This window comes from Enoplosus armatus, chromosome 12 (genome assembly GCF_043641665.1).
Source record: "Enoplosus armatus isolate fEnoArm2 chromosome 12, fEnoArm2.hap1, whole genome shotgun sequence".
Lineage (NCBI taxonomy): Eukaryota > Metazoa > Chordata > Actinopteri > Centrarchiformes > Enoplosidae > Enoplosus > Enoplosus armatus.
In genome coordinates this window covers 14,040,213-14,053,128 of record NC_092191.1, presented here as the reverse complement: position 1 = coordinate 14,053,128, position 12,916 = coordinate 14,040,213, and the positions used below count along the sequence as shown (strand labels likewise).

The 12,916-nt window shown below is 42.3% G+C and overlaps 2 protein-coding genes across 2 annotated transcripts in view; one reads left to right on the top strand and one right to left on the bottom strand.

The window, feature by feature from the left end:
- Positions 1-1,536, top strand: part of eys (eyes shut homolog) — a 136,457-nt gene extending 134,921 nt beyond the window's left edge. Inside the window, exon 51 of the mRNA XM_070915969.1 lies at positions 344-1,536. Coding sequence (XP_070772070.1) covers positions 344-1,536 — 1,193 coding nt within the window. The remainder of the gene's footprint in view (positions 1-343) is intronic.
- A 430-nt stretch (positions 1,537-1,966) lies between these two features.
- Positions 1,967-12,608, bottom strand: phf3 (PHD finger protein 3). Its single transcript, XM_070916056.1, has 16 exons — positions 12,516-12,608; positions 11,080-11,330; positions 10,329-10,445; positions 8,934-10,224; positions 8,299-8,575; positions 7,871-7,922; positions 6,721-6,841; positions 6,450-6,606; positions 6,213-6,329; positions 5,897-6,019; positions 5,657-5,801; positions 5,322-5,532; positions 5,078-5,225; positions 4,880-4,969; positions 4,438-4,633; positions 1,967-4,333 (listed from the first exon to the last, which is right to left on the bottom strand). The coding sequence occupies exons 2-16, from the start codon at positions 11,312-11,314 to the stop codon at positions 2,568-2,570; spliced, it is 5,046 nt and encodes a 1,681-aa protein (XP_070772157.1). The 5' UTR covers positions 11,315-11,330; positions 12,516-12,608; the 3' UTR covers positions 1,967-2,567.
- Positions 12,609-12,916: the final 308 nt, after the last annotated feature.

Here is a 12,916-nt window from a genome sequence, read left to right as displayed (position 1 = left end):
GACTTACTTTTAGGTAATAAAATGTCAATCCGCACTGCCCTGAGAGGCTTATAGAACCACTGAGGAGGGGTCACAAGCAGACAGTGCTTCATTTTAAGGGTTCACCAGCCAACAGGGTTCTGAACTACTGTTCTTGTGGTGTCCAGGCATGCAGGGGGAAAAATGCTTTTATTTTTTGAAGTTCTGAGATTTCTGTCTCAGAGGTTTTCTGCTGTAGTGCGTTTGTGTTGGCAGAGCATTTAAACATTATCATTTTTAAAGATTCCACAGTAATTTGTCTTCACATGAACAATGCCCTTTTAACTCCGGTTAACCAGCACTCTGCTTTATTTTCTTCCTACAGGAGACTTCTTCTGCCTCTCCTTGACATCTGGGTTTGTCCAGCTGCGATTCAATCTTGGGGATGGCGCCCACGTCCTGCAGTCTGTTGAGCAAGTGGACTCGCGCGGCAGGACCTGGCACACGGTGAAGGCCGGCCGAATTGGTCACCAAGGCTTCCTCAGTCTGGATAATAAGGAGGTCAGAGAGAATGGGACTGAAGGGATGACCACCCTTGATGTTGCTACAGACATCTTTGTCGGGGGAGTGTCCACTCTGAGCTCCGTCTCCACTGATGCCACTGAAGGGGAGCCAATGGGCTTCACTGGTGGTTTAAGAGAACTTATAGTCAACGGTCAAGAGTTTGAGTTAACAGAGACGGGGGCAATAAGTGGAGCAAACGTAGGGGACTGGGATGGGACTGCCTGCGGGTACAAGGTGTGCCAAAACGGAGGTCGCTGCTTGGCAACAGGAACTGACTCATTCACGTGTGTATGTCTGCCATCGTGGACCGGCTCTGTGTGTAACCAGTCTGTCAGCTGTGTAAACAACATCTGCAAACATGGTTCCTTATGTGCTCCATCTAGTGTCCCCTCATACCGCTGCATATGCCCCTTAGGGTGGGGAGGGAGGTACTGCGACACAGAAATAGCCACAGACACGCTCAACTTTGTGGGAAACTCATATGTTAAATACCAGGACCCGAGATACAACACAAGAAATTTTAAATACGCACAGGTTTCTTTCAGCTTCCTCACCAGCTCAAATGACAGTTTGATAATGTGGATGGGAAAGGCTGAACATGAGGATGACGACTACCTCGCAGTAGGACTCGAGAACGGCCACCTCAAAATTGCAGTCAATCTTGGGGAGAGACTCTCCCTCCCAATAACTTTCAGAAATCTCACACTCTGCTGCAACAAATGGCAGAACATCTCCGTATCTTTAAACAGCACAATTATTCAGGTGTTCCTAAACAATAAGAGGGTCCTTTATGAAGACGTGGACCCGTTTGAGCGTTACGTGGCCTTGAACTATGGGGGTCAGCTTTACTTTGGAGGATTTGAATTATACAGAAATGTATCGATTGTCACTTCTGGGTTGTTTTCAAAAGCCTTTGAAGGAAATCTCAGAAATGTTTATTTGTTTAAAGATAACAAGCCGCTGCAGTTTCTCAAAAATAGTGAGGGTTTTAATGTTCATGAGGGCAATGAATAGTAGTGACACTCTTAACTCCTCCTGGCATCTATAATAGCTTGATATTAGTTGTGTTTTATAGCGCCCTACAACAAAGCAGTCCTTGAGGAGATTTGTGTAACACTTGGAAGTCGTTAGATTCCAGTTTTCTAAAGGAAATATAAAGATAAACTATATTTTAGTGCTTGTTTTGAGTCTGTCACTGTCCCAGTGTGAAAGGACAAATTTCACAAACACGTCATCAGATGTCAAGTCCCTGTGTCTAATTCAGACACCTCTGTTTTTGTAAATAACAACTCAACTGTAACAGTACAAAGTAAATCAGTATTCAGGTGGTTTTACCTTTAATACAATTAGAGAAAGAAATATGAGAAGTGTTTTTTTTATAATCAATAATAAAAAAGATTAGCTTTATTACCAACTGTACATAAACACACAGTGTGCAAAGGCACACTTAATCTCTAATGTATATTACAAGCCGAAATGTACATACTTTTTCAATTGAAAGTAAGTTTATAAAATATTTAATCAATTTAAAAGAAATTAAGTTGAAAAGAAAGCAAAGCTGCTGTTTCATCACCGTCCTCAGTTAAATGTTCTCTGTGTTACATTCATGCCAAATGAAGGGCATGAGTTCAACTTAAACTTTTCACCAACTGGTCCACACTTGTTTTGTATGACTTGAAAACATTTACTGATCCTTTATCAGTACAGCAGCTCCATACGAACAAGATATATACAATAAAAGGTTAAAAACTTAAAAATGTTCCAATATTGAATTCTTCTTGGTCTGAAGAGAACGTATCTATAAAGGTCTTCACAATCCCGCTGAAATGATATCTCATTTTGGCTGTACTGTCAATAACATAACATGGAACCTCTATGAAGGAAATGGCATATAAGCTGTATCAAACAATAAACAACTCCACTGTCTGTCGATATAACCGAAGTGGTTTGAAACAGCCAAGTGACCAACAAGCTAGCTTTCTTAGAGCCCCGAACACTCGCTAGCAGGGCTTTAAAAAAAAAAAGAAATCCCAACGTAATTATGACTAACTCTCCTTTGAACTTCTCCGTCCGTTCTCATAATCAGAGTCCCGTCTGTGTCTGTGTCTGTCCTTATGGCGGCTGCTGTAGTCATCACTGTGCTGCCTCTCTTTCCTCTTCTCACCATAGCGGTCGTCTGAGTGTCCGTGGTGTCTACTCCTCTCTCTGTACTTGTCGTCGTGGCTGCTGCGATCGTGCTTTTTCTCCCGCTCCCGCTCGTGGTGTCTGCTCTTTTTCCCGTGATGGGAGTCCCTGTGATGGCTGTGCCTCCCGTGGTCTCTGTCTCTGTCCTCTGTGTTTCGCGGCCTCTCCCACGGGTCACTGTAGCGCTCCTCTAGACGCTTGTACTCTTTGGCCAGCGTCGGTGGTTGGCCAGATGGTTCAGAGGAGCTCTCGGCGAACTGTGACTGAAGTCCAGGAGAAGCGTGTGAAGTGCTGTCCTGAGCCCACGGTGAACTGTGGTTCTGATCCTGGGTGGAGAAAGTGTTAGGAGGAGGGCCAGTTGGGTAGTCGTAGCTGACAGGTACCTGAGGCTGTTGCTGCGATGGGATAGGTGCAGCACTGTTGAATACTGGGAGAGCTGGTTCCATTACTGAGTTGTGTTCGAGCTCAGAGGCTTGTGGTCCTTGGACTGCAGGAGGATATACTGTCTGAGCTACTGTAGCACCAGCCTGGGACACAGCAGGATCTTCCTTTTCACTAGGGAATGATGGAGTAGTTGTTTGGTTTTCTTCCTCAGGTTTGTTCTTGGCCTGAGAAACCTGTAAATACCCTTGGTGAAATAGTGTAACTGGATCATTTCTAGTGCTGCTCAACACAGGAACAGGTTTAGGACTCAAAGGAGCTGGGTGGCTGGCTTTGTCCTTTTGTAGCACCGCTGTTTTATCTTCATTCACACTGGAATATGCCGAAGATTTTTTCAATATTCCACTTAAAGGAGGTTTTGAGCTATTTGTGTGTGCTGAAGCAGCCTGGGATTTCAACTGCGACAAAGAATTCCCTTCAGATGTTCCCTTTTCAGTTTCAGACAGAAGGCCACCGTCGCCTTTGTTTGCCGAGGCCATGGTGATAGTTTCAGTCCCACTCGGAGCTGTTGACAAGCTCGCCAGGAACACTTCAGTCGATACATCTGGAGGCTTATCTTTGAGAGAGACGGATGCTCCATGGGTCACCACTGCAGCATCCTTTCCTGATGAGTTGTTAGCAGCAGATGTATCCGTCAGGCTGGATAGCTCCGGTTCAGCTTTAACAGGTTTAGCTTCTTTCTTCTTGATGACAAAGCGCTCTCGCGGCGCAGCAGCTGTTGGACTTTTTGAGTTTCCAGTTGATGCCTCTGTTTTTGGAGCTGGTTGGGTCTTCTGGGTTTCATCTGCTGTTGTTGCAGGTTTACCTCCAGCATCTGGCAGAGGTGGTAATTCCCCACCCCAGCCCAATAACACACCTGGAAGAAAGCGCAGTGGTTTCTGGGATTCCTGATTGTTAGTCTCCTCTGATGCTGATGGTTCTTCAAAAGATTCTGTAATTGGCTCATCAACATCTTCAGTAGTGTTAAGTGGTTTGTCCTTCTCTTTATTATGTGCAGTAGTCAAGGAAGAAAGGAAAAATTTCTCATCCTCCTCTGTTGCTCGGGTTTCTTTTGTGGAAACAGTGATGGGCTGGATTTCAGGAATAATCCTCGCAGTTTCGTTCATGTCCACAGGAAGAAAATCCCTTTTCGGTCTCTGGCGAATTATAAGTCCAAGGAGAAGGTTGGCACGGTTGTTTTCTAAACCTGTCAAATTAAAAGATTAATTGAGTTTGAAAGATCAGACATGTGTGTAATTTACTGAGAGGAAATAATCATCCAAGAGAAAATAGGTCTAGTGTTCAGGTTACCTGGTCCATCAAAGGGAACAAGCTGATGTGGAACTTTTTCAGTGGCACCCAAAGGAATGAGATACATGTCCTTCACTTGTTTCAGGTTATTGGACACCACCCCAAAACGCCTACGACTGCTGAAGTAGGCATATAGAAGAGTATAGGAGATCTCATCTTCCTCTGTCTCGGGGGAGAAGCGAATCAGGCACACCTCCTTTAATTAAAGAAAAAGCATACGTCAGTAAAATCTGCAGTCCGTGTGCAAAGAAGTTTGAACAGAACTCTTCAACAGAGCAGCTTTTTAATGCATCACATGACATTACAAATCTGGATGTTAATTGTCAGGACCTAAGGTCGAGCTGCTCTTGATCACAATGAGCCATATGTAACTGTGGGTGATTGTATTTAACGACTATAGGCTGTATAATCCCTTTAAGAGGGAAAGCTGCCAAAAACTCACTTTTGTTCCAGTTGCCCGAATCTTCTCCAAATAGTCCCACACTGTCTGTGGACTTATCCTTCCGCCAACTTGAATGCTGTCTGGAAGGTCCTGTTGAAAAGAAAAAAAGAGATCAAACCTTATTGACAGTACTTCATATCTTAAATACTTTGCAACAGCTATTCAGAATCTAAATATGTCCAGTTGTGTCCAATTTACCTCAGTCAAGTTGTCCAAAATGCCCGAGACGGGGAAAGCTTTTGTCACAAACTTTGCCACAGAGTGCATATGAATGAATCCTCGCCAGAGGGACTTCAGGTTGGAAAGGAAAGCAGCCTCTTCATCTCTGCCAGATGTGTGATCCGACCTGTGGCCAAGACAACAGCAATGAAGCAAGCTTGCAAAAAAGTGAGTTGCACAAAGGAACCACACAGAGTGTCAGGAAAAAACAACAACTGCTTACCTTCCTTCATAGCCCGAATGAGCGTTTCGGAAGCTCTCCTCTAAAACAGTGAGGTGCAGGTCATCGTCGATTGCAGGTGTTGTTGTTGTTGTTGTTGTTGTTGTTGTTGTGCTCTTCGTCTCTTCTGCTTTGGTAGACTGCCTCCTAACCACTGTGGTAGCAACTTTGACCACTTTGGTTGGTGCCTCCTCCACAGGGGGCGCCATACGACCTTATTGAAAATAGAGTAACACAACAAGTTGGTAACTGAGGACACTGACATGCAGAAAAATGTGGCAATAAAGGCAGCGCTTAATGACTAAGATGAGGATATCTTTTCTCTCGTCAGGGTTTACCTGTGCAGATTTTGCAGTGTAGGTCAAACAAGTGAGACTTGTGTTCGTTGGTAGTGTCTTTCTCCGTCTTGGTACTCGCTTCTTTCTTCTCAGGGGTTTTAGGAGGTTCTGCTGAGGTTTCTGTCACTTTGGGAGGAGGCTCAAGCTGACAAGAGGTGAAAAAAAAAAATCAAGCGGACAGGTCACTCTTTTAGTGGTTAATATATCGTAATGCGGAGTAATAATCGACGTGTCTCTTACCTCTGCAGGCTCAGGTGCTTTCACTGGTTCTTGGCTCTCAATTTCAATTTCGCCTTTGTGTGTGATCTTAGTGATCGGCCGTCTCTCTACCTCTCTTTGCTCTTTTTCAATCATCTCGATAGTCTGTAAAATGAGGAATTTGTTGTTTTTGAGAGGGCTACTGAAAGTTTTGCATATTATGTTAATATTACTTGCTGAGCTTAACCTTCATATCAGAATTATTGTGAGCCATTAGGTGAATTACTGAGGGTTATCAGGGTGAATCTATGTGATACAATTTGTAAGAAACTTCTGCACAGGCTTGAGCAATACTTACATGTCGGTTCTCCCTTTGTCGCCAAGCAGCCAATTCTTTCGAGGCCAGTTCCTCAGGGCTCATTCGAATTAGGTTACCAGGAGAAATTTCCCCTTTGAGAACCCTCTTAAAGAGAACCTGAAAAATACAATTACAATAAATTAAAATAAAGCAAATGTAACTAAGTTTATATTAAAACTGAAATACAACACTTCACATTTTACATTTGGATAATGTCTGATTTAAAATGGTACTTACATTATTTTTAGTATCTTTGAGGTTAAACATTAAGCTTCTATACTTGTTCTTGTATTTGTTGTCAGTGTCTTTATACAAGTGAAAAAGCTCTCTCTCCGTCTTCTTGGCAACTTCAGAGGCCCTCTCCACTGAGACGTTCAAATCAGACTCCTTCAACCTAAAATGCACAAAGCATCCCGTTGGCTGAACTTAGATAATGATTTGTAAATGAATAGTTTGAATGCAATAAAAATGTAGTATTTACACAATTCTTTTGGTTACTTATACTTACCTCTGTATAAGGATTTCTTTCAGAGAATCCCGCACGCTTCGCCTGATTGCCTCCACAGACACAGGTTTCTTTGAAGCTGAAGATGGAGTCTTACTTTTTGTCTCTTGCTTCAGCTGAACGCCTATGAGGACAGAATGATAATATCTACTGAGCAGGTGGGGGAAATCTGTGACCTCAAGGATTACAGAATATTCAAGATTCAACACAGAGATGTGATACAAAAATGTGACATACACAGAAGTTTAATATGAAAAATGTTTGCAACTTTAGATGTTATCTAATATCTCAGACTGAGGTTTCTTTATACTCCTTTGTATTGAATAAAGAATGCAAAGTTGTGGATGGCCTCCAGCAAGCCAACCTGACCACAACAGTATGTAGACAGACTGTAACAGATGACACTGCAATTGAGCATTTTACTTCGTTTGAAGTTGGTTTTGTGGCCACATTTGGGTTCCCAACATGGAGGCAAACAGCAACAACACAACAGTTTGCAGCTATTTAAAGAAGCCCTTACCCTGCAGATACACTCCCTTTTTGTGTTGTTTTATTTTTTTATAATGCCCAGCAGTATTTGCGACTCCCAAAATGTCCTCCCCGCTCTCTTGATGTTTTGAAACTCAACTGTAAGCTTGGTTGAGTTTTCGAAATATCAACAGTGAGCTGGGAGACAATTCTGGGTTTTGGGGAGGTTATGACAAAATCCAGCTGTATCTTTTTAAATATACACTTCCTTTCAGGTATTTTTACATGTGATATATGCCACATCTACCACCACATCGTAATTAAATCTCACCTGTCACCAGTATATGGACAGTTTTAGCATTCCAGTGTTATATTTTGTTTCTTCAAAGGTGTGGTTCATACATTCCTTTTCTGTATGTGTAGATTAATAATTAACGTTTCTCTTATCTGAACTGGCAGTATAAAAAGGTCTAATGAAGTTTTTCCAATTTCAATAAAAAAACCTTTTGCCACCCTATATTCATGTGTTGCGATTGTCTTCATTCAATCTTGTTTACATATTGTAATAACACTGAATCACAAACCCGGTGAACCCAGCCTGGCCTTCAACCCAATGTAGCATTAAAAACAGAACAAGCCGAAAGAAAACAAACTTATTTTTACATTCACAGCCCCTCACAAATACCTGTTTTATGAGCTGCTTCTCTGACCTCTGTGGACTGCCTTCTGTCAGGATCCTATTTTAGGAGAGAAGTACAAAAAGCACATTAGCCATATCATCAATATCGCCGGTCATTAAGAAAAAAAATGAAAACATGAACTCCCCCTGCCAAAGGTTAATAAAAATACAGGGTGAGTTTTATGCGTGGGAAAATGCACTAAACTTTGGTGAGTACACCATGTTAACCACACACCCTTGTGCAAGCCTTCTGTCAAGGCAAAGTAAAAGCAAAAAGACAACAAACCCTTGTGTAGTGGTAACACTGGCTATGATTAATATCAGAGGATGAATTAGCTGGGGGAACAAATAAAATATCCTTTGTATATGACAGATTTAAACTTCTTAAATGCATGATCAAATAGCATTATTGAAGAACTGGCGACACTGCTTACCTTTCTTACTGGTCTGACGCCCCCTGATGTGAGTGTCTGAGAGGGTCCTGGTCGGGGCTTGGGAGGCAGCTTATGATCCTGTACCTCAGTCTTTGCTGGAACTTCTGCTTTGGCTGCACTCGGGGGCTCAGGCTCCACTTTTTTGCTTTCCTCCTCACAGCACTTCAAGCACACGTACATCTGGTCCTCCTCCTCCATTTCACGCACTTTTGTCAGGTCGAGACCAACGCAGTCGCCATGGAACCAGTCGTCACAACGACCGCAGCCTACCATGAACCTAAAAAGAAGACGGCTATTATTAAAAGTGTGTTTGCAAAATGAGCATCACATACACTCTGCCACAGAGCAAATATGACACCAATATTTGTTCATCCGAACAGCTGCTCATTTTAACCAGACAACAGAGCATTGACTGTTTTTAAAATTTATTTCACATTCCCTTCATCATGTAAGTCTTAAAATCTTGCATGTAAATGTAGAACTATCAACAATTCAATGTTGTTCACAGTTCTGTAACAAACAGAAGAAAACATCTGTGACGTTAATCTACAACTAAGTCTGAGTAACAAAATAACAATCTGCACTGATTAAACTTTTACATTGTACTCTATATTCAGGTGAAAAGCAACACTTACATGTTATTGTGGTGTTTTTTGCACAGACCACAACAGTTGTTTCCATCCCATATTGTCTCGCTGTTAGCAGGTAGCTCCTCAGCAGCCTCCTTCTTCACAACAGGAGCGTTGTCTGGAATGAACAGCTGCGGCTCCTCCACAGAGATGCTTCTTGCATTTTTACTTTTCTGTCTTTGAAGGATCTTTTCCGGCTTTTTCAGTTTGGGCTTTTCCTGCCCTCCTTCATCTGGCGTTTTTAAAGACTGGCCTGGACGACCTTGCGCCGGGTGAGCTGTCTCAACTTTGGAGCTATTGTGAGGATGAGTATGTTTAGTTGGCCCCTGCTGGTCAACACGGTTGCCAGCTGATGGGATCTTCTTCACTACAGAGCTAGGTGTACTTGGCGATTTTGGCTTGACTTTGCTATCTCCTGTACCCTGTATCTTCTGCATTTTAATAGCATGCTCACTTTGGGTGTTTTCTGCGGGCCTTTTCAAAGGTGCAATGTCTTTCTTTTCCTTAAGAGATTTCACTTTGTGCAGGTCTTCTCTTTGGATGATTGTGGATGGCATATTTTGGGGTACTTTATGTCCCTTAATCATGTTGTTTGGTTTACCTGAAACCAAGTCCTTACTCTTGTTAGACGTCTGTCCTTGTTTAGACTTGATCAGCGTTTTGGCCACAATCTGTTGTTTTTCTTTACCATCAGTCTTATTACTAACAGTAGTTCCATTATTCTCATTGCTCTGTGGCTGTTTGATGTCGTCTTTTCCTGTAGTGACTGGCTTTTCCTTTCCAGAAACACTCTGATTGTCAACCTTTGTCTCTCGCATGCAGGCACCCCCAATTATTGTCCCATTGGAGGTCTGCACGTCGTTAGGATTAACATACGGGCCGAGCCCAAGGGCTGCATCATCAGCAGAGCTCTTTACATCCACCTCAGCCACATTCTCAGGTATGGGATTCTGTACGCTGACAGCATCATCTGGCAACACAGCAAACCCAACATCCCCACTGTACGCAAAACCATCTTCAAAGCAAGCAGACTGGCTCGTTTCACCATGTGGGTATGAGGGTCCTGGAAGCAGCTCGATCTTGAATCCTCCAATTGTGACTGTCAATCGTCTCAATACAACCGAAGGTTTCAGCCATAATCCACCATCAACATCATTAACATTAATACGCCCTCCCAGAGTTAATTCTTTCTTCAGTTGGGCACCTTTAACTCCTTTCTCAATAAGAAAGGACTTCTGTCGTCCTTTGGCCATGCTGTTGGTGGATTTGTTAGCAGGTTGTGGACCGCTGCTTTGTTCTGTTTCAACAAACAGAAACAAAACATAGAAAAATGTGTCACACCATCTCTAATTTGAAGGTGTCATGTGGTGGAAACAGGAACCTAAACGAGCACCAACTTACCGTGTTCTAAATTACGTGGACGTTTCTTCGGCCTTCCAACAGGTCGCTTGACTTGTGTGGTCTTTGCAACTGTCAGTTCACTGCTGAGGCCTGTGGATGCTGAACCATCATCGAGACCTGCAACAGCCAGAACAAATAAAGTTACTTCATCTCCCCGTGTATCAATGTGAGGGCAAATAATCTACTAAAAAAACATCTTAAACACTTATAGACAAAGATAAATGTCTGAAAATTAGCCATTTGGCTGGCACTGGCACAGTTACAATGATGTTGTCTCATTGTATATTGTCTCTTTAAAATAAAATAACAACATTAAACCACTCCTGAATTTATCTCAGCTGCTGTATTTCAAAACATATTCACCAAAAAACATTTTTAGTGCCATGATAAAACACACAGTGCTGACACTGATATTAAAATGTTTGATGTGTGTATACAAACAGATGTTGACAGTGAGGATTTTTCCTGCATATCTAAATCTAAGGAGATCTGTGCGTGTTTTGTTTTATGAAACACCTAAAACGCCAAAGTAAAATTCAAAACTGAGCAAAACCATTGCAGAGAAAATGTGCTGCTGATGAATAAATAATGATAGCAAGCTGAACACTTCCTCTAACAAGTTTTCCAGTGATTATTTTATTGCAGCCACATGAAGTCTTGGTAGTATCATATGTTAGCTTTTAATCTAAGTTTAGAGTCAGTACAAATCTACATTAGACATTTTTACCATCTATTTTGTCTGTTGACACACCTGTTGAGCCAGCAATCTGAAAAGTGGAGTCCTCATTGTCCAGCAGATTGAACTGAGAGCTTGCACACCCAAACATGGGATCTTTGTCACTGAGCATGTTCTTCAGTGAATCTTCCAGTCCGAGTCCTGTCCCAAACTCATTACCGGCTTCACATTCCAAATTCTGACCTATTATCAGGGACTCGTCCAACTGGTCACTGGGTATTAAATGGTTAAAGGTGTCCACAATATCCATGAATGCTGATGCCTTCCTGTGTCAAAACAACACACGACAGAATGTGGAGCAAAATTATGTTAATAATAATGCTGCTATCATGCACCATGCCCATCATCCCAGCAGCACATAATGCACCTAACAAAACTCAGGGGACCATCATGGTCTACTCTAATAAGGCAGTGATGATCTGAGCTGCTTTCCAAACTAGTTTGACTAAACCTACTCGATTTAACTACTGGCAAGCATACAGTCTTTACAGTTACAGCAAGTACTTGTGTATTGTCTATAGTGAATGACAGTTACATTAGAGACATCACTGTACATTACATAAATGTTACAGTTGCTGACAGATAGCTTAAAACTTCGCTTCTGGGGTGCCTCCATCAGCTGTAAATGCTACCTGGTTTGCTGCCCTGCTACGTTAACGTCGCTATCGTCTCAGTTTTGGCCATTTCCGTGGGTCATTCACCTTTACACAACCGAAAATTGTACACTGCCAATAAGCTTGAAGTATACGTATTTAAGGGCAAGAAAACTATTCCTGTGGCCAACTGGGAGAACCTTCTAAGAGGGAGGCTAATGTTAAATGAACTACAAGTTATCGTTTTTCAATCAAGCAAGTTACCACTACACAACCTGGAGCAGGCCGGAATTTAACCGTGCATAAACTAAAACCGCCACTTAAATATGTTAGCAGACTGGTGTAAATCTCTAGACGAGTTCAATTCAAAAGCATCTAATATAACTTAGTTTCCATATGAAATATCGCGTTTCTGTGACCAGGTTCTGCCAATGAGGTGTTTGCTAGTTAGCATGCTAACGTGATAAGGACGGCTAACAACAACCCGCTGCACAACGCGATCATGTATAATAGCAAGCTAACGGTAGCTAACTTATGGAGGAAGTTAACCATCCAAGGCAACACACTCTTTCCAACTCTAGCACTGCAGCTATAAATAGGATTTGCACCAATAAATATAGTTGCCAGCGAAGCTGAAGTGTGCCGCACAACATGTGTAAATAATTAGTTATACAGCTCGATGCTAAATCTGTCAGACAGGCTGGCTAGGTCGCTTTAGCATAGGCCTTAGCTACCAAGTTTGTTTGTAGCCGGAGTGCTGCTAGCGGGCGTTAAATGATCACGCCCACATGCATCCGTTCCAACGCTTGCAGTTTGGATATTTAGAAATATTTATTTACATATATACAAGAGTCTTACCTCTCTCTTACTGGAACGCTGTATCCGAGTCGTGTAAGGTTACATACTAGCACAGCTGCTCCCAGTAACTTCCTCTAACTCAGCCGTCATTCGTCCTGCTGCTGCAAAGCCCCCTGACAGGCATCGCTGCTTGTCACGTGGCTTCTGTTTACAGGTAGCATAGCAGCTGATAGTATAGACATAACACATATCTACAGCATGGTTTCCAGTCTTTACGCTTTGGAAACAAGAGTTCAGATGGGGTTAACTGTCTTGAAGAGCAAACGTTGTTGTCTAATGTCAACATTTCAAATGCATTCAGCAGTCACAGGCAGAGAAAAAATAGCTTCCACACTGACAAAGAACTTCAAGAGGCTCTTCAGATCAAACCATGTTAATTTATTTCCATATATAAAGTGACA